This window comes from Oncorhynchus clarkii, chromosome 6 (genome assembly GCF_045791955.1).
Source record: "Oncorhynchus clarkii lewisi isolate Uvic-CL-2024 chromosome 6, UVic_Ocla_1.0, whole genome shotgun sequence".
NCBI classification, from domain to species: domain Eukaryota; kingdom Metazoa; phylum Chordata; class Actinopteri; order Salmoniformes; family Salmonidae; genus Oncorhynchus; species Oncorhynchus clarkii.
Window position 1 is genome coordinate 13,056,398 of NC_092152.1, and position 21,804 is coordinate 13,078,201.

General features: G+C 45.0%; 1 protein-coding gene across 1 annotated transcript in view; it reads right to left on the reverse strand.

Annotated features, from left to right (window-relative positions):
• LOC139410637 (drebrin-like protein A) overlaps positions 1–21,804 on the reverse strand; it is a 52,578-nt gene that overhangs the window by 22,641 nt on the left and 8,133 nt on the right. The window contains exons 2-3 of the mRNA XM_071155992.1: positions 539–594; positions 260–372 (exon numbers count right to left, since the gene is read on the reverse strand). Of these exons, the coding sequence (XP_071012093.1) occupies positions 260–372; positions 539–594 (169 nt within the window). The remainder of the gene's footprint in view (positions 1–259; positions 373–538; positions 595–21,804) is intronic.

Consider the following 21,804-nt stretch of genomic DNA (forward strand, 5'->3'; position numbering starts at 1 on the left):
GGGCCAATCGAAACACATCCAACAGTGGCATGAGCCAATTGGAACCAAAGCTTGTCCCTAACCTCTCTGATACAGAGTCAAATATTTTTTCCATCCATCTAATGGTTAAGGATAGGATTGAGGGTAGGGAATCTGATCCTAGAGCTGTGGTTATGGGCCACTTCTACTTCAAGCACCTGAGACACAGCAACAGATAAAGAGAGTTAATATATGGTACCACGTCCATTCAGAGGGCCATGTTGTAGTGGATGACACTCACCCAGCAGATCATGGCGACACGAGGGCCTCCCACCTCAGCTGAGCCCACTCTGCAGAGCCCATACTGAGGTCTGGCTATGAGGAACTTCTCTGACAGCTCCACCACTCCACCTGCTGTAGGAGAGACAAGAGAGAGGGGGCGGGATTGAGATAGAGAGAGAGAAAGAAAGAGAGAGACGGACCGAGAGTTTAATAAACACCACCCATATTTATCATTTATCATTTTGGAAAACTCAAATTCAAAAAAGGTGACACGTTCAAATCGTCCAGTAAGCTTTACCTCCAGAGTCAGCCAGTTTGAGGTTGTTAGTGGCCCCATCGTAGGTGAACAGAGCCCTGTGGAGAAAAAGAGAGACAGCCTAGTGACAGAAGCACAAACACACTGCATCATCACAACCATTGACCCAGAGATTCAGGCCAGGGTTCAGTTGACATATAAAAGTTATTTCCAATGGAGCAGACATCTGCAGCGTTTACTTTGATTGTGATCTCGGTGCTTTTAAATGGTGCATAGCCAAAAAGGGCCGATGGGATGAATGGCGCTGGAGGGGATGGCTGCCGTTTAACCGGCTCCTAACCGATTGTGCTATTTTGTGTGTATTTTCCACATTGTTTGAAACTTATTTTGTACAAAATGTTGATCCTACTGTCTCTTATGACCGAAAAGAGCTTCTGGACATCAGAACAGCGATTACTGATATCAAACTGGACGAAGATGTTTTCTTTAATTAGTCGGACGCAAAGGATATAATGTTGCTCCAAGACAAGGCCCAAATCCCTGTCATTCACATTAAGAAAATAAGGAAATACAGGGGGCGGAGATCAGGGTGCCTTCTGAGAATTTGTTGGAGAGTGGGTAACCTGCCTCTACCATCCGTTCTATTAGCCAACGTGCAATCACTGGAGAATAAACTGGATGAGATCCATTCGAGACCATCCTACCAACGGGACTTTAAAACTGTAATATCTTATGTTTCACCGAGTCGTGGCTGAACGACGACACAGATAATATACAGTTGGCTTGGTTTTCCATGCATAGGCAGGACAGAACAGTTATGTCCAGTAAGAAGAGGGGTGGAGATGTGTGTCTATTTTTCACACTATTGGTGTGTGTCTATTGGTGCACTGTCTAATATTAAGCTAGTCTCGAGGTATTTTTCCCCTGAGGTAGAGTACCTCATGATAAGCTGTAGACCACACTATCGACTAATAGATAGTATCTACATTTTTCGTAGCCGTCTTATTTAACACCATAAGCCGACGCTGACACTAAGACCGCACTCAACGAGCTGTATAAGGCTATAAGCAAACAAGAACATTTTTATCAAGAAGCGGCGCTCCTAGTGGCCGGGGACTTTAATGCAGGGAAACTTAAATCCGTTTTACCTAATTTCTACCAGCATGTCACATGTGACCAGAGGGGTAAAAAACTCCAGACCACATTTACTCCACACACAGAGACGTGTACAAAGCTCTCCCTCACCCTCCATTAGGAAAATCTGACTATAATTCTATCCTCCTGACTCCTGCTTACAAGCAAAAACTAAAGCAGGAAGTACCAGTGACTCTCTCAATACGGAGGTGGTCAGATGATGCAAATGCTACGCTACAGGACTGTTTTGCTAGCACAGACTGGAATATGTTACAGGATTTATCCAATGGCATTGAGCAGTACACCACCTCAGTCACCGGCTTCATCAATAAGTGCATCGACAACATCGTCCCCACAGTGACCGTACGTACATATCCCAACCAGAAGCCATGGACAGCTAGCACCGAGCTAAAGGCAAGAGCTGCCGCTTTCAAGAAGCGGGACACTAATCCATACACTGGTAAGAAATCCCGCTATGCCTTCAGACATACCATCATACAGGCAACGCGTCAATACAGGACTAAGATTGAATCCTACTACACCAGCTTGGACACTTGTCGGATGTGGTGCTCTCATCCATGCTTCAGTGTTGCTTGCCTCGAAGCGAGCAAAAAAAGCATTTAGCCCATCCAGTAGGCTTGAGTCAATGGGCAGCGTACGGCTGGGTTTCCCTTCGTAGTCCGTAATAGTTTGCAAGCCCTGCCACATCCGACGAGCATCAGAGCCGGTGTAGTAGGATTCAATCTTAGTCCTGTATTGCCGCTTTGCCTGTTTGATGGTTCGTATAGCGGGATTTCTTATAAACATCCGGATTAGTGTCCCGCTGGTTTAATGTTGACTGTTTCTCTTAGTAGGATCTTTGATCTTCTCATTCCAAAGAGTGTAGGAAGTTCCTAAAATTATATAAAGTTGGTGTTTAATCTGTCTAAATAGACGAATGACATGCCCTCTAGCCCATAACTAAATAACATACAGACAGCTGGGCAGACCACGTGTTAAGTCAACACTACACAGGCACACACACTTGGACGTGTTTGGCATTTGTTGAGTGTAGTTTGGCTAAACTCTAACTTGCATCCCCACAGAGTAATGCATGTCCAAAATGTGCCAGCAGATGAGTTTTTACCATGACTCTCTCTTTCTTCCTGTCTGTCCATCATGCTTGTTAGCGAGCGGCCCAGCGCAAGACAGTGAGGCAGTTGTTACACAATATCTGAACAATAACACACAGTGACATTGTTTTTCCAGGCCGAATCCCTCACTCTCACCTGAAACCCAGGGTTTCTGATTGACACGAGAAAGACAGCAGTAGGGCAGATTACGACTCAATCTCAGCTCAGGTCACAGGTGACATTCTACTGTATAGGACCACTGACAATGTGGGGGTGGGGGTTAGGACAGGAGGGAGGGAGGAAATCTGCCTATGCTGGAGCTCCTAGGCCAGTTGGTGGGTGTGTCTCTGACATCTGGACCAGCGGAGGAGAGCCCGGGAGCACCAGGCCAAAGGTGAGAGACCTATCTCTGTGTGTGTATATATGTGTGTGTGTGTGTGTGTGTGTGTGTGTGTTTTTGCACATTTGTGTGTGTGTGGAACCCTTTGCCCGATAAGTAAAATGCCTGGAACTTTTCACCTCACTTTCAAACAGGTGAAACAGAGCAGAAACATGTTTACTGTTGAGATAGTGCCTGCAAATCTCTCTCTGACTCAGAGTTTGGAGTGGGCTCCTGTATGGAGTCCCAGTGGGTGTGTAGTGTAGAGCATGGCAGTACAGGTAACATATAATATCACTTCATTGTTTCAAGGTTCTCCCATTGAGACTGATTGAGCCTTGTCAAACCTTCAGTATCAGGACAACAAAAAGTTTGTTTTGCAAATATCAATCTCCTTGCACATACAGTAAAGGACAGAGAAGTAAGACCTCTAGAAAAGTGACATTCAAACTTTTTCAGCAAGGACCCCATTTTGTCGGCAGAAATTCTGTCGAAATCCAATGACACAACCTTAAATAGGTAAATTAAGATTTTTACATCAAGAAATAACCTTAAATGCATTACATTTTTATCTCTCTTAAAGAGGACCAATAAATACATTTAGACAATAAAATTGTATTGCTCTAATTCTATTTCTCAAAAATGTATTGTCCCATAGAATAATCTGTGATCTTAATTTTTGGATGCCCCCTAAAATATATTTAAAAAATAATAATAATTTGGTGACCCCACTGCAATTCCCCTGCGACTCTGACTTTGAATACCACTGCTCTAGAAAGACTGAATAGAAGAACAATGAAGAGGTCCCTGAAGAGGTCCCTGAAGAGGTCCCTGAAGAGGTCCCTGTGGTCGCAGTTTATTCTAACAGCGCTATACAGTAGCCCACAGACACTGAGTACATTGATTGATTCCTACACCTCATCTCTATACAGACCTCAGCAGACTGACTGACTAGGTCTGATTTAGTATGTTATTGTGACTATTGTCCTCTGAGGGACAAATTAATAGCAAGAGTTAAGACAGTGTGCGTGTGTGTGTGTGATGAGGACGCAATAATGTCCCTGTTGTTTCCCCCTAGTGTTAGCAGTGCGCTGGCTCGGCGTGTCACGAGGCAGACTTGCACAGCTTCCTCAGGGTAGTGGGTTGCGGTGGGGGGGGGGGGGGGGGGGGCTTAGATTCAGCTCATCTCTAACAAGAACAACCACCATGAAAGCAAGCGCCCATCCACTGTGTCTGTCTGACTCAACCTTGTGTCTGTGTACGTGACCAATAAAGTTTGGTCCGTCTGTCCCGCCGTCCGTCTTGTCTGTTTCCCTCTTGAGTTTCATGTGAATAACTTGCCCCTGGTTTCTCCTCTGATTATTACTACAGGCATTCCAAAAGGTCAGAGGTCACCGTCTAACAGGGGCCGGTTCAAAAGGTCATAAATGCACTGAAGGAGTTATGATTACATTCTCAACCCACTAAGAGTTGACTGGCTGTGAGGGTCCACAGCTTTGTTAAGATCTGTGGGATGGAGTCAGGCTCTGACATACAGACGCAAATTCTGTCCACAGACATGCTGCCCAGATCAAAAGGCCACGACTAAATAAACAGATTTAAAGATAAAAACAATGTGGAATGGGCCCCCTGAGTGGTGCAGTGGTCTAAGGCACTGCATCGCAGTGCTAGCTGTGCCACTAGAGATCCTGGTTCGAGTCCAGGTTCTGTCACAACCGGACAGGACCGTGAGACTGATGGGGTGGCGCACAATTGGCCAAGCGTCGTCCGGGTTAGGGGAGGGTTTGGCCGGTAAGAATGTTCTTGTCCCATCGAGCACTAGCGTCTCCTGTGGCGGTCCGGGCGCAGTGCACGCTGACACGGTCGCCAGTTATACGGTGTTTCCTCCGACACATTGGTTCAGCTGGCTTCCGGGCATTGTGTCAAGAAGCAGAGCGACTCGGCTGGGTTGTGTTTTGGAGGATGCACGGCTCTCGTACGGGAGTTTCAGCAATGGAACAAGACTAACTATTAATTGGATACCATGAAATTAGAGAGAAAAATGGGTAAAAAAAAGGGGGGGAATAATCATATTTTTCCTTGATATGGGTTGGCTATGATGCTACCCAAATTTATTTACATTTTTTATTTAACCTTTATTTAACTAGGCAAGCCAATTAAGAGCAAATTCTTATTTACAATGACGACCTACACCGGCCAAACCCGGACGACGCTGGGCCAATACACTACGTGACTAAACCTGCATTACATAGACAGTACGGCAACTGCACCGCCCGCAACCGTAGGGCTCTCCAGAGGGTGGTGCGGTCTGCCCAACGTATCACCGGGGGCAAACTACCTGCCCTCCAGGACACCTACAGCACCCGATGTCACAGGAAGGCCAAAAAGATCATCATCAACCACTCGAGCCACTGCCTGTTCACCCCGCTATCATCCAGAAGGCGAGGTCAGTACAGGTGCATCAAAGCTGGGACCGAGAGACTGAAAAACAGCTTCTATCTCAAGGCCATCAGACTGTGAAATAGCCATCACTAGCCGCAACCCTGCACCATAGAGGCTGCTGCCCTATATACATAGACTTGGGATCACTGGCCACTTTAATAATGTTTACATACTGCTTTACTCATCTCATATGTATATAATGTATTCTATTCTACCATATTTTACTAATAGCCTCTCCAACATTGCTCAATCTAATATTTATATATTTCTTAATTCCATTCCTTTACTTTTAGATGTGTGTATTGTTGTGAATTGTTTTTAGATACTACTGCACTGTTAGATACTACTGCACTGTTAGATACTACTGCACTGTTATATACTACTGCACTGTTGGAGCTAGGAACACAAGCATTTTGCTACAGCCACAATAACATCTGCTAAATAAGTGTATGTGACCAATACAATTTTATTTGAATTACATGCTAACCTATGCTACACAGCTAAACAACAATATTTTACTGGGACAGGGGAGAAGTAGCTCAGAGTGTAATAGTGTCTGCTGGGCAGTGGAGGCTCCTCAGATGAGAACGGAAAGGACCATCCTCCTCAGTGAATTTCATAAAAATGTCATTTTTAGAAACTATACTAAATATATTCACGTCACCAAATAATTTATTAAAGCACACTGTTTTGCAATAAAAGGTCCACAGTAGCCTCAACAGCACTCTGTAGGGTAGCACCATGGTGTAGCCAGAGGACAGTTAGCTCCCGTCCTCCTCTGGGTACATTGACTTCAATACAAATCCTAGGAGGCTCTTGGTTCTCACCCCCTTCCATAGACTTACACAGTAATTATGACAACTTCTGGAGGACATCCTCTAAACTACCAGAGCTCTTGCAGGATGAACTGACATGTTGTTCACCCAACCAAAAGGATCAGAGAATGAATATAGAACTGAAAGCATAAGCTACAGCTAGCTAGCACTGTAGTGCATAAACTGTGGTGAGTAGTTGAGAGAGAAAGACAATAGTTGAACAGGTTAACAAATTCATTTATTAAAAAATGAAGGAGAAGCAAGAGAGTCCTTTTTCCACTTTCAGCATCACTTACTCAAATGCAGCTGGCTAGTTTAGTCACTCAAACACCCAGCTCAAACAGAGGGATGCTATGTTATGTTAACTAGCTGGCTCTGACTATCCAACACAACACTGGAACTCTTCCAAGCCAAGGTAAGCTTTTGGTTTTATTAATTTATTCCCATCGGGGACTGCCGGTGTAATTGCTTACTGACTATTCACTGTAACGTTACTGCATGATTATAGCGGGTTTACGCATTAGTTATGTTGACTAGGACGTTACTTTGGCTAATATGGGGACAACGATGTAGGCTGTGTGTAGCAGTTTGGCTTGGAAAGGTTTTTTCGCCTGGTTACATACAGCTGAAATGTTGTTCATTGAAGCCCACAAACGAAGGGAAAAGGTGAGAGGAGGAGAGTGCATAGAGGCTACAACGAATACAACGTGGAAAGTGTTTTTGCACGATCAGGAGTGTATTCATTCCACCGATTCTGTTGAAAAACGTTTCTTAAACGGAAGCAAATGAAACAGGGATAAAAAAAATACCTGAATTTGTCCAATAGAAACTGTTTGCAACTGTTGGACTAATGATTACACCCTAGATCAGCTAGATACAGGCAAGAGTGTGCAATGCGGTATTGAATGTGTCACTGTCGATCATCTCAAATTTCTCTCTCGAGTATCATGTAGTAGCCTAAACCTATCGATGTTACATTGAACTGGGTGAATGGAATATGAATGACAGTCATCCAATATGCTGTAATAGAGATAAGGCCATGCTCAGGAAAAAGAACCGGTCTCTCTCATCATAAACGGCACTGACCGCCACTGCTGCTGGGATGGCTAATAGGATCCAGAGCAAGCCAGCTCCCTCCTCCCTCCCTCCCTCCATCCCACTCTTCACACATGTGGGTTTCCTGCATGCACAGGCTGATGGGAATAACAGACCAAGCCCAGTACTGAAGCAGCCAACCTCTACCCCAGCCATGTATGAGCTCAGACAGAGAGAGGGAAGGATAGAGAGAATAGAGGGGTCAAAGAAAATGGGGATGTGGGGGGGGGGGGGGGGGGGGGAAGGAGTGGGAGGGGGAGAGAAAGTGAGGATGGGGAGAACAAACGAGAAGGATAAAGGGAAGGAAAGGAAGAGAGGAGAGGAGAGAAAACAACATGATGTCATAGCTGGAAAAATGTTCAAGTATTTTTGTGGAAGCAATTAACAATGAGAATGAAATCTGTACATCATTACTGGAGCCAACAAAGCTAACCTCAGCACAGTCATAAACAAACAGGGAGATAACTGAGCATGCACATAGTCTTGCACACACGTGAACGGACACACAGCGGGAGAGAGAGAGCCAGTAACAACGGCAGTAGAGACTGTCGTACCTCCAACACGCTCAACCATTTCAAAGATGAACATGGCATATGCAGATGGTGCAGTACAGAGGAAAGGGCTCTGATCTTAATTATTCAGGCATTTACCATTCCCTAGTCAATCTCACCCATTTTAATGTGTGTGTGTGTCTGCGGAAATACTCAAACACACCACACTGTTCAGAGCTCTAAAAGCCAGACTTGGATCACAATATGCCCTGCGTTATGGTTTTCAACTGGTCAGGCCATTCCATAAGGTTTCTGTACGGTTTTGTAAGGTTTCCAAAGTTCACGTTTATACCTTTAACTTGAATGACGAGAACAGCAACTCAATGTCCTGAAAAATATTGATATTGTACAACATACTTTTCATTACCCCTTTTCACACCTCTCTACCACCCCTACACACAATGGCAATATGTTTAATCTCTTCCTCTTTCCAGCTCTATACCTCTCCTACAAACAATAGTGAGATTTATAGGTGGAGTGTCAGCAACCCCTGCATTGAGTTCAGTGGAGGGTTGAGAGATTTGTGGAGAGCCCACTCTCCTAACACGATACAACTTCCTGTAGATACACAGATAGTGGGGGCCAGATGGGATGTATCCGGAGGTTTCATGCTAAGATATACAGCTTACATTAGAACTCTCCATGGGATGTCTAGGGGAACCATCTTGTTTTGATGGCATATCTGTGCTCTGGGTATGACAGAAAATCACTCAACAGCTCTCCCTCCTGTTTCAAACGACATATCTATGGTGATAACTATGGAGAGAGAATCAGAGGTTGTGTTGGGCCAGTTTTTCATCATTCCTCCTACACCCCCCCCACCCCCCCCCCCCCATGTTATTTTTCTCTTTCCTTCCGCACTCCTAATCTCCCTCCCTCCCGTCTCTTGTCTCTTTTGGAGTTGTGACCTGGGCTCAGACTGCTATTTATAGCCATTAGCAAGTCAGTCAGTCTGTGTGTCTGACGCGGTGTTGGAATGGAGACCGACTGGAGTTGAATGAGGAACACAGACGTCGCTCAGCGCAGCGTTCATTTCCTCTATCCAAACATGGACAAAACAGCCAGACCAGACTTTGTGCTGCTGCCTGTGAAATACACTTCCCCCCCTTCACGTACTGCATGTGCTGCTCCAGCACAGTGACCCTGTCGCTCAACGCATTCCATTACACAGTGCTGGTGGTAGCTACGGGCTGCTTCTGTGTCTCCTCAGTCTGAGGTGATGGGGCATCAGAGTAAACATCCTGACTAACTGTACCTGATGTGGTGGAAAGTTCTAGACAAACCCCTTCCTGTGTGTGGCGCAGACAAAATACGTTTTGAAGACTTAAGCAATCCATTCTGGGAGGTGTAGAAAGGTATGTGTCCGTGCGGATATGCGATTTTTCCCAAAGTGTTTCCTGTCATAACAACATAACAGCCAAGCCCTTGTCCAATAGGGTTCCCACACTGACCAAAGACCATCACAACAAAAAGGCCTTTTGCTTCGGAAAGCACTGATAGGTGAACGTCAGGACAGGGAATTTAGACTGGTGTTCATATGAAAAGCTCTCTGCGCTCATTTATAACCCAATGGGGGACTTGACCTGATCTTAGAGAGACAGATGGAAGAGGTAGAGAGCCCATAGTGAGTACAGTTAGTCAGGTACACTACAGACAGTCAGACATCCCCTCACAGAGCCAGCAGCCGTCCACATAATGACATATAGTCAGTGGGGGGGATGAATGAAGAGGTACATACAGGGGGACAGACACAGGGACGGACAGGGGCTAGAGGAGCTCATACAATGTAATCAGAAGCGGAGCAAGCCAAACTGCCTCAGGCCAACACAATGCAATATCCCCTTTACTGTCCTTTCAGCTACTGGTTAGCATGTAGCATGCTATCTAACCACTACAGAGTGGAGATGGAAGACCAGGGAGGTCACTGTAGTTATTGGGAACATAATAATCAAAAGGCAGGTGATGTGCCATGTCCAGTGATGTCTGAGAATATCTCCCTGTTAGTAATGTACATGTAACTGGCGGAATAAAGGAAACACCGACAGAAAGTGTCTTAATAGGGTGTTGGGGCACCACGAGCCGGAACAGCTTCAATCAAATCAACTTTTATTTGTCACATACACATGGTTAGCCTGGCATATATTCTACAAGTGTCTAGAACTCTATTGGAGGGATGAGACACCATTCTTCCACAAGAAATTCCATAATTTGGTGTTTTGTTGATGGAGGTTGAAAATGCTGTCTAAGGCACCTCTCCAGATCTCCCATAAGTGTTCAATTGTGTTGAGATCTGGTGACTGAGAAACACACACACACACACACACACTTTACACTCCCTATGCCCCTTTGAGACCCCTCTCTTCTAGCCATGGTAGACAAAATCCTTTTTATACATGACTCTAAGCATGATGTTAATTAATTAATCAACCCCACCTGTGTGGAAGCACCTGCTTTCAGTATACTTTGTATCCTTTGTTACCTGAAGTTTTTCCTTTATTTTGGCACTTACCTGTACATTGCTTCATACAATAATTTACTGTGTTTTAATTGACTGCGTGAATCCACACAGAGGAATGTTGATTCACCAGACCTAAGTTCACCCAACCTGTGTGTATAATATGCATTGAATAGTGTTTTATTTTTTTTGTCCTTCCCTTGTCCTGGGGGAAATTGTGCTGCTTGGTCATATAGGTTTCACTATGGAGCCACTCCGACAGTTGGCACAGACCTGCCCTGCACTGTGGACATGTTACTGCCTGATACAGACCTGCCCTGCACTGTGGACATGTTACTGCCTGGCACAGACCTGCCTGGCACAGACCTGCCCTGTGGACATGTTACTGCCTGGCACAGACCTGCCCGGCACTGTGGACATGTTACTGCCTGGCACAGACCTGCCCTGCACTGTGGACATGTTACTGCCTGGCACAGACCTGCCCTGCACTGTGGACATGTTACTGCCTGGCACAGACCTGCCCTGCACTGTGGACATGTTACTGCCTGGCACAGACCTGCCCTGCACTGTGGACATGTTACTGCCTGGCACAAACCTGCCCTGCACTGTGGACATGTTACTGCCTGGCACAGACCTGCCCTGCACTGTGGACATGTTACTGCCTGGCACAGACCTGCCCTGCACTGTGGACATGTTACTGCCTGGCACAGACCTGCCCTGCACTGTGGACATGTTACTGCCTGGCACAGACCTGCCCTGCACTGTGGACATGTTACTGCCTGGCACAGACCTGCCCTGCACTGTGGACATGTTACTGTCTGGCACAGACCTGCCCTGCACTGTGGACATGTTACTGCCTGGCACAGACCTGCCCTGCACTGTGGACATGTTACTGCCTGCCACAGACCTGCCCTGCACTGTGGACATGTTACTGCCTGGCACAGACCTGCCCTGCACTGTGGACATGTTACTGCCTGGCACAGACCTGCCCTGCACTGTGGACATGTTACTGCCTGGCACAGACCTGCCCTGCACTGTGGACATGTTACTGCCTGGCACAGACCTGCCCTGCACTGTGGACATGTTACTGCCTGGCACAGACCTGCCCTGCACTGTGGACATGTTACTGCCTGGCACAGACCTGCCCTGCACTGTGGACATGTTACTGCCTGGCACAGACCTGCCCTGCACTGTGGACATGTTACTGCCTGGCACAGACCTGCCCTGCACTGTGGACATGTTACTGCCTGGCACAGACCTGCCATGCACTGTGGGCATGTTACTGCCTGGCACAGACCTGCCCTGCACTGTGGACATGTTATTGAATGACACAGACCTGCCCTGCACTGTGGACATGTTACTGCCTGGCACAGACCTGCACTGTGGACATGTTACTCTCTGGCACAGACCTGCACTGTGGACATGTTACTGCCTGGCACAGACCTGCCCTGTGGACATGTTATTGAATGACACAGACCTGCCCTGCCCTGTGGACATGTTACTGCCTGACACAGACCTGCACTGTGGACATGTTACTGCCTGGCACAGACCTGCACTGTGGACATGTTACTGCCTGGCACAGACCTGCCCTGTGGACATGTTACTGCCTGGCACAGACCTGCCCTGTGGACATGTTACTGCCTGCCACAGACCTGCCCTGCACTGTGGACATGTTACTGCCTGCCACAGACCTGCCCTGCACTGTGGACATGTTACTGCCTGGCACAGACCTGCCCTGTGGACATGTTACTGCCTGCCACAGACCTGCCCTGTGGACATGTTACTGCCTGGCACAGACCTGCCCTGTGGACATGTTACTGCCTGGCACAGTACCCTTGACCCTGTAACAACACTGTGCCAAGTCTTAATCATCACAGTTTATGGCCAAACACTCTGGGAGACAGACTGGACTACTGCACACAAGCCACATCCACTCAACACACACATTGAAGCCTGTGTCCACTCTGCGCAATACCTAGTGTCGTATTTATCACTGGTATTATTGGGATAATATGTGACAAGACAAGTTCCCATTTGACTTTGCATGGAAATAGACCTCCTCTAAAGTTGAAATGGAGCATTTCCTGCATCTTTCCCACTGGTTGTGAGTTCATACAGAAAGAACAGAGGGGTGAGCCTGTGCTCTCCCCCTCAGGGAGGACTCCCCGAGTAGCCATTACAGGCCAATAGAGCTACAGTATTTGTGCAGAAGGAAAAGGAATTGTAGAAATAAAAAGAGGATGGAGAAGCAGGACAGAGAGGCAATGGAGGAGAAAAGACAATCAACAGACAGAAAGGGCAAGAGGCAGAGTGCTTCAGAAAGACAAGCGGGCAATTCCACGGTAACTTCAGAAAGACAAGCGGGCAATTCCACGGTAACTTCAGAAAGACAAGCGGGCAATTCCACGGTAACTTCAGAAAGACAAGCGGGCAATTCCACGGTAACTTCAGAAAGACAAGCGGGCAATTCCACGGACTCAGGTCCGGCGTTATGGGAGGACCTATCGGGGGCCTGGCCCGCCCTACCGTACCTCCTTACCTGTCCAAATAAAATATTGAAATATTGATCATTTATTTGACTGAGACGCCCAGAGCGAAACAGCGTCCCTCTGTCTCACTATGTGAAGACTATGTATCTGATGCTCTATGTCTAGCCAGACAGCATCAGATACATGGGCTACATATAGTGGGGCACTGTTTCGCTCGCTAGGATGCTTTCTCTGGTGCCATTTTTTAGCAGAGAGGAAGAGGCGAAGCGAGAGGGCTTACTCTCTCTCAAAAAAGTCCCTGCAGCAATGTTCCAACATCAAGTGGAAAGCCTTCCCAGAAGAGTGGAGGCTGTTATAGCAGCAAAGGGGGACCAACTCCACATTAATGCCCATGATTTTGGAATGAGATACTCGACCAGCAGGTGTCCACATACTTTTGATATGCTCTTACGAACTTCATATGTTGGTGCTCATTGGTTCTTTTTGATGAGAATGCCCATGGCCAAGAAGAAGGAGATACGGGAAGGGGGTAGAGAAACGTTTCAAAGAAAGGATGGCTTAGGGAGAGCAGATGGAATGTCGAGGGAGGAATGGAAATGTCTGCTCTCAGCAGAACCTAGAGCCAGAGAGCCTGAAAACATGATGAGCCAAATAAATATATATCTCTGCCAAGGAGGAAAGGAGAGCAGAAGGATGAAATGAGAGGATAGGAGGAAAGGAGAAGGAGGAAAGGAGAGGAAAGGAGATGGAGAGAAGGAGGAAAGGAGAGGAGAAGGAGTAAAGGAAAGAGAAGGAGAAGAAGGAAAATAGAGGAGGAAGGAGAGGAGGAAATGAGAGAAGAGGAGGAAAGGAGAAGGAGGAAAGGAGGAGAAGAAGAGTGGAAAGGAGAGAAGGAGGAGAGGGAAAGGAGAGAAGGAGGAGAGGAGAAGGAGGAAAGGAGAGGGAAAGGAGAGAAGGAGGAAAGGAGAGGACAGGGAGGAAAGGAGAAGGAGGAAAGGAGAGGAGAGAAGGAGAGGAGAGGGGTCCCTCATCAAAAACACCACGTTTTCTTTACCTATTGACGTTATCTAAACCTGGAACAAAATATAATCTCTAATCTCAATTGAAACTAAGACTATCAGGAAGAGTTGAGCTCTCGTTAAACATTGTAGTGTCATGGACTGGGTGCTCTGAATTGAGTGTAAATCTCCTGCTACAGGCAGTGGTTACTAATCCCAAAATAACTTTATCTTCTAACCGCACTGAACACTCATTACTTGGTTACCACAGTCCTCAGGCTGCTGTAGTCTAATCCTAACGGCCACGCATACAGTGTGTGTGTGTGTGCGCGCGCGTGTATAATATTATTAAGAAATGATTATTTTGAGGGCATACAGCAGAATATTCCAGTCTGCATGGGAAGAGAAAGATGCAGACCAATAGAAATGTGTTTCCTAGCCACCATCAAGGGTTGTCCATGTTAAGGGGAAGCAGTCTACACCTCCCCTGGTGTATGTATCAGTTAACAGGAGGTGATGACAGGAGGACCACACCAGCTCCCACATGGCATGGGTAGCATCTCAAATTACATCCTATTTCCTATGTAGCGCACTACCTTTGACCAGGGCCCATGGGATTAGTATGTAAAGTAGTGCACTACAGGGTACCATTTGGGATGCAGCCATGTTTATATGGAATCAACACTACAGGAACACTAACCACAGATCACCCCAAAACGTGAGTGAAAAGCCTATTGACGTTGTGAATTGACAGTCTACAGCCCACACTGGGCCTAGAGTAAGATTGCTGAGTTCTGTTCACAATGTACATCAATAGAGCACGTTGCCTGTTTGTACAGCACTGCAGCCAAACTTCTCAGAGGAACAGCTCTATACTCCAGGTGCCGATGATGATAGGAGTGTACTATTTGGGGCACATACAGTGCCTTGCGAAAGTATTCGGCCCCCTTGAACTTTGCGACCTTTTGGCACATTTCAGGCTTCAAACATAAAGAAATAAAACTGTATTTTTTGTGAAGAATCAACAACAAGTGGGACACAATCATGAAGTGGAACGACATTTATTGGATATTTCAAACTTTTTTAACAAATCAAAAACTGAAAAATTGGGCGTGCAAAATTATTCAGCCCCTTTACTTTCAGTGCAGCAAACTCTCTCCAGAAGTTCAGTGAGGATCTCTGAATGATCCAATGTTGACCTAAATGACTAATTATGATAAATACAATCCACATGTGTGTAATCAAGTCTCCGTATAAATGCACCTGCACTGTGATAGTCTCAGAGGTCCGTTAAAAGCGCAGAGAGCATCATGAAGAACAAGGAACACACCAGGCAGGTCCGAGATACTGTTGTGAAGAAGTTGAAAGCCGGATTTGGATACAAAAAGATTTCCCAAGCTTTAAACATCCCAAGGAGCACTGTGCAAGCGATAATATTGAAATGGAAGGAGTATCAGACCACTGCAAATCTACCAAGACCTGGCCGTCCCTCTAAACTTTCAGCTCATACAAGGAGAAGACTGATCAGAGATGCAGCCAAGAGGCCCATGATCACTCTGGATGAACTGCAGAGATCTACAGCTGAGGTGGGAGACTCTGTCCATAGGACAACAATCAGTCGTATATTGCACAAATCTGGCCTTTATGGAAGAGTGGCAAGAAGAAAGCCATTTCTTAAAGATATCCATAAAAAGTGTTGTTTAAAGTTTGCCACAAGCCACCTGGGAGACACACCAAACATGTGGAAGAAGGTGCTCTGGTCAGATGAAACCAAAATTGAACTTTTTGGCAACAATGCAAAACGTTATGTTTGGCGTAAAAGCAACACAGCTGAACACACCATCCCCACTGTCAAACATGGTAGTGGCAGCATCATGGTTTGGGCCTGCTTTTCTTCAGCAGGGACAGGGAAGATGGTTAAAATTGATGGGAAGATGGATGGAGCCAAATACAGGACCATTCTGGAAGAAAACCTGATGGAGTCTGCAAAAGACCTGAGACTGGGACAGAGATTTGTCTTTCAACAAGACAATGATCCAAAACATAAAGCAAAATCTACAATGGAATGGTTCAAAAATAAACATATCCAGATGTTAGAATGGCCAAGTCAAAGTCCAGACCTGAATCCAATCGAGAATCTGTGGAAAGAACTGAAAACTGCTGTTCACAAATGCTCTCCATCCAACCTCACTGAGCTCGAGCTGTTTTGCAAGGAGGAATGGGAAAAAATGTCAGTCTCTCGATGTGCAAAACTGATAGAGACATACCCCAAGCGACTTAAAGCTGTAATCGCAGCAAAAGTATTAACTTAAGGGGGCTGAATAATTTTGCACGCCCAATTTTTCAGTTTTTGAAATTGTTAAAAAAGTTTGAAATATCTAATAAATGTCGTTCCACTTCATGATTGTGTCCCACTTGTTGTTGATTCTTCACAAAAAAATACAGTTTTATATCCGAATACTTTCGCAAGGCACTGTGTTCAGGGGAGGGGGGGGGGGGGGCTAGACAACACTCTGGGGGATGCTTACTGCTAAGGAGCTCTGGGAATTCAAACAAGCACTACAGCCATAGGTTGAGAGGGGTCAAAGTGCATACAGGGGTTGCATGCTGCTGTTTACAGATAGCCTCTTCCCTATGTGGGTTGCAGGGAGAGGGTACGGTGTGTTCAGAGGGGGGTACTGGTCACCCTCAACAGCTGATGATGGGACAGCGTAGGGGGGCAGGGGAGTGACTGATGGCCAGACAGGCCCCTCTAAAGTAGCACTTCTCTGGGACCGCTCTGACATTTTGTCCAGGATGTCCTGCACGCACACACTCACACAGGCCTCCTTCCATTTTATACACTAAATCAATCACTCTCTCATCTATTCCCTTCTACTCACTCACTCAACTAAACAAACAACAACTTTGGCCCTTCCAGTAGGGCTGCCTTGACAATGGCGCTCAAGCCCCCCTAAGAACAAATAAGACAGAAAAGACAAACTTAGTGTCCCAGTGTAAAGCCAAGTCTCCCACAGAAACACACAGCTAGCTAGCTAGCCAGCCAGCCCTCAATTTGTTATGGTATCACTGTCTGTTTTGTTACCACTACAGTGCTAAATCACTTAGCACGTTATCATACTCATCTCTGACGCTACTAAACACTGTCAGACTGCTCTGAGCTGAGAAAAGCGAAGAGGGAGATAGAGAGGGAGGGAGAGGGTGAAGTAGAGGGGTGTGCCTGATGATTTCATAACACTATCATTATTGAACATCATAGGTATTATCCATCAAACATTGTGGATAGATTAAATGCTGTCAAATGATGCTAGCTCTGGTTTGGCACAAGCACAAAGAACACTCCAGTCAAGTAAACACTCCGGAATACAAGGAGGAGACCTTCCAGGTTTCAGCACACCTCGTCTCAGCTAGAACCCCTCACATCACTCCTGTCAATGTCGTCACTCTACATAACATTGTTTGACACATGATGAGCCAATGTGGGCTAGCTCACTGACACAAAACACTAAAGGGAGGTGTATGCTGCCTCATACAGCAACTGGCTAACAAAAATAAGGATTTGAGTCAGCAGCGATGAGCAACTTTTCAGGTCATATCTGGACTGGAATCCTGTTGCTTTGAGTCAGAGCAGCAGAAATATCTCCAGGAGATGATCCTTCTCCAGAGGTCTGGCTGAGGCTTGACTGTACGAGCATCATTTCCACAATGAGCCTCAGCACATGCAGCAGCAGCAGGGCATTTCTATTTAAAAGGGAGCCATGAGTACCAATATGCGAAGTTCATAGGAGCAAATTGGGTGTCAAATGAAAGCCAATAGAAAAAAAAGACTTCACCTCAGCCTCCTACTTATAAGACCCCAACTTTCCTTTAGTTCTTATTGGTTAAGGTCATGCCAGTCATTATTATGTTAGCCTATCAGCAATCAGTATTTCCGGGAAGTTCAGTGTAGGACCCCAGTACGAGCAGGGCAGGTGTCAGAAAGATACTTTCAGTCAGAAAACCTGCTTTCACCATCCTGACAGCATTTCATGTTTTCCCTCCTAATAAATACTTTTGCTCCTGTGGTCCCAATACATTCGCTGTTCTGATGTTTTATAGTGAGTCTAAAAGTAAGTTCCATAAGATGTCTTGTTGTTTTCGGAGTCTCATTGTTGTTTGTAATTACCATTTATGTTGAGCATGTTAGCTAGCTCATGCTCCCGCGATCATTAGCATTTGTCATTCAGAATGCATTGGTATTTAGCATGCCTATTAGCAGTAGCCATTTGTTAGCATTTCTCTTTCGTGGTGCTAAGCTATTTTCTGTCATCTGTGTATAATCATTCATGCTATGCTGGTTATATTCTGTAGACATTTCTACGTTGCTTATGTACAAGTCCCCTAGCTTATTGAACCCGTTTAGTCCATGTTATGCTACAGGCCTTACTCTACAGTCAAGTAAACAGTTTGTACTTGCATGTCATGCTTATCAGTACTACAGCCTAAGTTTATTTATCTTCTTTTCGGAACTACAATCATTATCAGACAATTCTTGTCAGACTCAGTGGTGTTGAATGCGTGTGATAGTGGATCTTCACTAAAACTCTTGAGTCAGAAATACTACTTCCCTGTTGTTCCAACCCAAGTGTCAAAACTCATTCAACGGAGGGAGGGCTGAAGGTAAGGAACTCCCCCCACCTAGTTGTCTAGGTCCTAATTGAAAGGAAAATACCAAAACCTGCAGACCCCATGGAATTTATTTTAATTTAACCTTTATTTAAACTAGGCAAGTCGGTTAAGAACAAATTATTATTTACAATGATGGCCTACCCCCGGCCAAATCCTAACCCGGACGACGCTGTGCAATGGTGTGCCACCCAATCACGGCTGGTTGTGATACAGCCTAGAATTGAACCAGGGTCTGTAGTGACACCTCTAGCACTGAGATTCAGTGCCTTAGACCGCTGCGCTACTCGGGAGCCCTGTACTTTACTGAACAGATCTACTTTACTGTACTCTACTGTTCTTGTACTGTAATGTCCAAACTTGTGAAACATAGATGTCTGTGATTGGTTCAGATGTGGTCTTGTTTGGGGCGCAGTTCATTAGAATAATAGCCAGAGTGTAGAATAATACCCAAATATGCAAAAGAAGGATATTGCATATTTCTACCTTTGTGCACCTCCAGTATTCAGAATATATCACCATGAAAAGAATGATATTCATAATTATGCATTCCTGTATAGTACAGATCAGGGACCTGTTACCACAATTTTGTTACTGGATGTAAATCCACTTCACCTACTGTAGTCTAATAACCAATAGATATTTCCTCCAACTCAAGGTGTCATGTCATGGCTGACACCCCATTCTTTCTGCAGACATCGTTCAATCTTAGATAAGAGCAGAGAGTTCACAGAGTTTGGGGAAAACATGGTCGCATAAAACCCTGATTTTACAAGAATTCTGTAACCAACTTTGCATCTGCATAATTCTTCCAGTAAATGTGTTTGTGTAAATTGTTAAAAGTAGTCATTGTGTATAGAGTTGTATGGTTTTTCAACTTTGAAATCAATGGCTTTTGTTTGGCAAACATTTTAAAGTGAAGCATGTGAGTCTAAGCGTAATTCTGTTACCATGGTATTGCCCAGCAGCACAGTGGAAATGCACAGTCTGCTTTATGGCATTATACAGTGTTTCCATTCCCACAAGAGAAATGGATGGAGGCCGTGTGTGTGTGAGTGTGTGTGTGTGTGTACAAGCATGTGTGTCTATGTACTGGGTCTTCAGAATGTATTCAGAGCCCTTGACTTTTTCCACATTTGCATTGTGTTACAGCCTAAATTTAAAATTAATACAAATTAGATTTTTTTTTTGTAACTGGCTTACACATAATACCGCATAATGTCAACGTGGAATTGTGTTTTTCGATAGTTTTACAAATTCATAAAAATTAAAAGCTGAAATGACTTGAGTCAATAAGTTTTCAACCCCTTTGTTATGGTTATGGCAAGCCTTAATAAGGAGTAAATATGTGCTTAACAAGTCACTGTGTGCAATAATAATGTTTAACATGCTTTTTGAATGACTACCTCATCTCTGTACCCCAAACATACAGATAATTGTAAGATCCCTCTGTTGAGCAGTGAATTTCAAACATAGATTCAACCACAATGACCAGGGAGGTTTTCCAATGCCTCACAAAGGGCACCTATTGGTAGATGGGTAAGATAAAAATCTGACATTGAATATCCCTTTGAGCATGGTGAAGTTATTAATTACACTTTACTTACTTTCTGAAGGCACTGTACGTGTTGACTAAATCATATGGATAGTGATGTCATGCTCTGTCTAGCTTAGACAGGAGGGCCGAGCCCTGACACGTCTCACACTGACTCTAGATCAGTCCCAGAGTAGTGTCTCAGGAGGGCCGAGCCCTGACACACGTCTCACACTGACTCTACACTGACTCTAGATCAGCCTATGTTTAGCGAGACACACAGCTGCTTTCAACAGCTGCCTGAAACACTCCTTGTACTGTATAACACATTGCACTGCGGGACAGTAGGTAGGATTGGGGAAATTCAACTCATTTCCATTCAGTTCTATTTGCATAGTATTTGTATAGTACTATTGTGTCGCGCAACAAAGACAATAGGCTACGTTTCCATTTGAGAGTCCAAATCGCTTTATCTAGGATCACTAGAAAACAATGTTTTGTTGTGCTCAACATCACTGGGTTACAGAGGGATTGTAGTTCCATTGGAAACACTTTCTAGAGGAAATCTGGATTACGGACAATTGGTTTGAAGGATAAATATGTTCGTATGAGTCACACAATAAAACACACACACACACGTGCACTGGTTGTATGGTTGTATAAGAGTCACGTCTCATCGTGCCAGACCTGAAATTACCCGACACACATAGACCGTGTTTAAGAGAGCAGTAGGCAGTTGTTTAAAGACGAACATCTCTTCAGTTTCAAAGCTGATTTAAACAGCACCCTCATCAACCTGCCACCCACATATCTGGATGCCAGTGAGATAGGGCATCCCCTGGGAAAGTAGGGGGCAGAACAGCTCATGCATATGTCTGTATGACATCCCCATCTCTTTCTGAATGTCTATTGAGCAAGCCCCCATTCTCTCTAGCCTCTTCCACCCTAAACCCATCCATATACACATTCAGTACAGTGAAGAAAGACATATTATTCCACTCATCAGGAGTGGGGGATTAACTAACTAAACAAGGAATGAGGACTGGCCTTCGAGTGTTAGCTTCATTTATAGATGGGTTCAATCTTATCTCCAGGATACATCCCACCGTGGGAATCTGGTGTGTAACCGTGAGTAAGCACAGCTAGAGACTCCTTGGATACAGGTGTGTGTGTGTGTGTGTGATAAGTAGCAATGACACTTTAAGCTCTCAGTGACTCAGACATTGGGATAACTGGGCATTTCCATGTAAAAGAACCCATGAGCACCAACATGCAAAGTTCATAAGAGTATATCAAATTGGATGTCAAATGAAAGCTAAGTGCCTATATTTTTGGGAAATGAAGTCAGATACATTTCCCAACCATTTTCCATCTTAAATAGTTGGTATAAGTAAAGTCTGATTTCTGGATTGTAAAAAAAATCAAGAAATACATGAAAACACAATAATGTGAGGTAAAGACCCATGACAACAAATATCAACACTTGAGAAATTGTTTACCTTCTGTAAACACTGCCTTGTGGTTTGTATTTCTAATACCAAAAACTCTTATATCTTGAAGATATTTTCTAATTTCTCTCCCTCATGAGGAGGAAGGATAATGAAAGTTCACAGAATTAACAAGTAATGGTAGACCTATC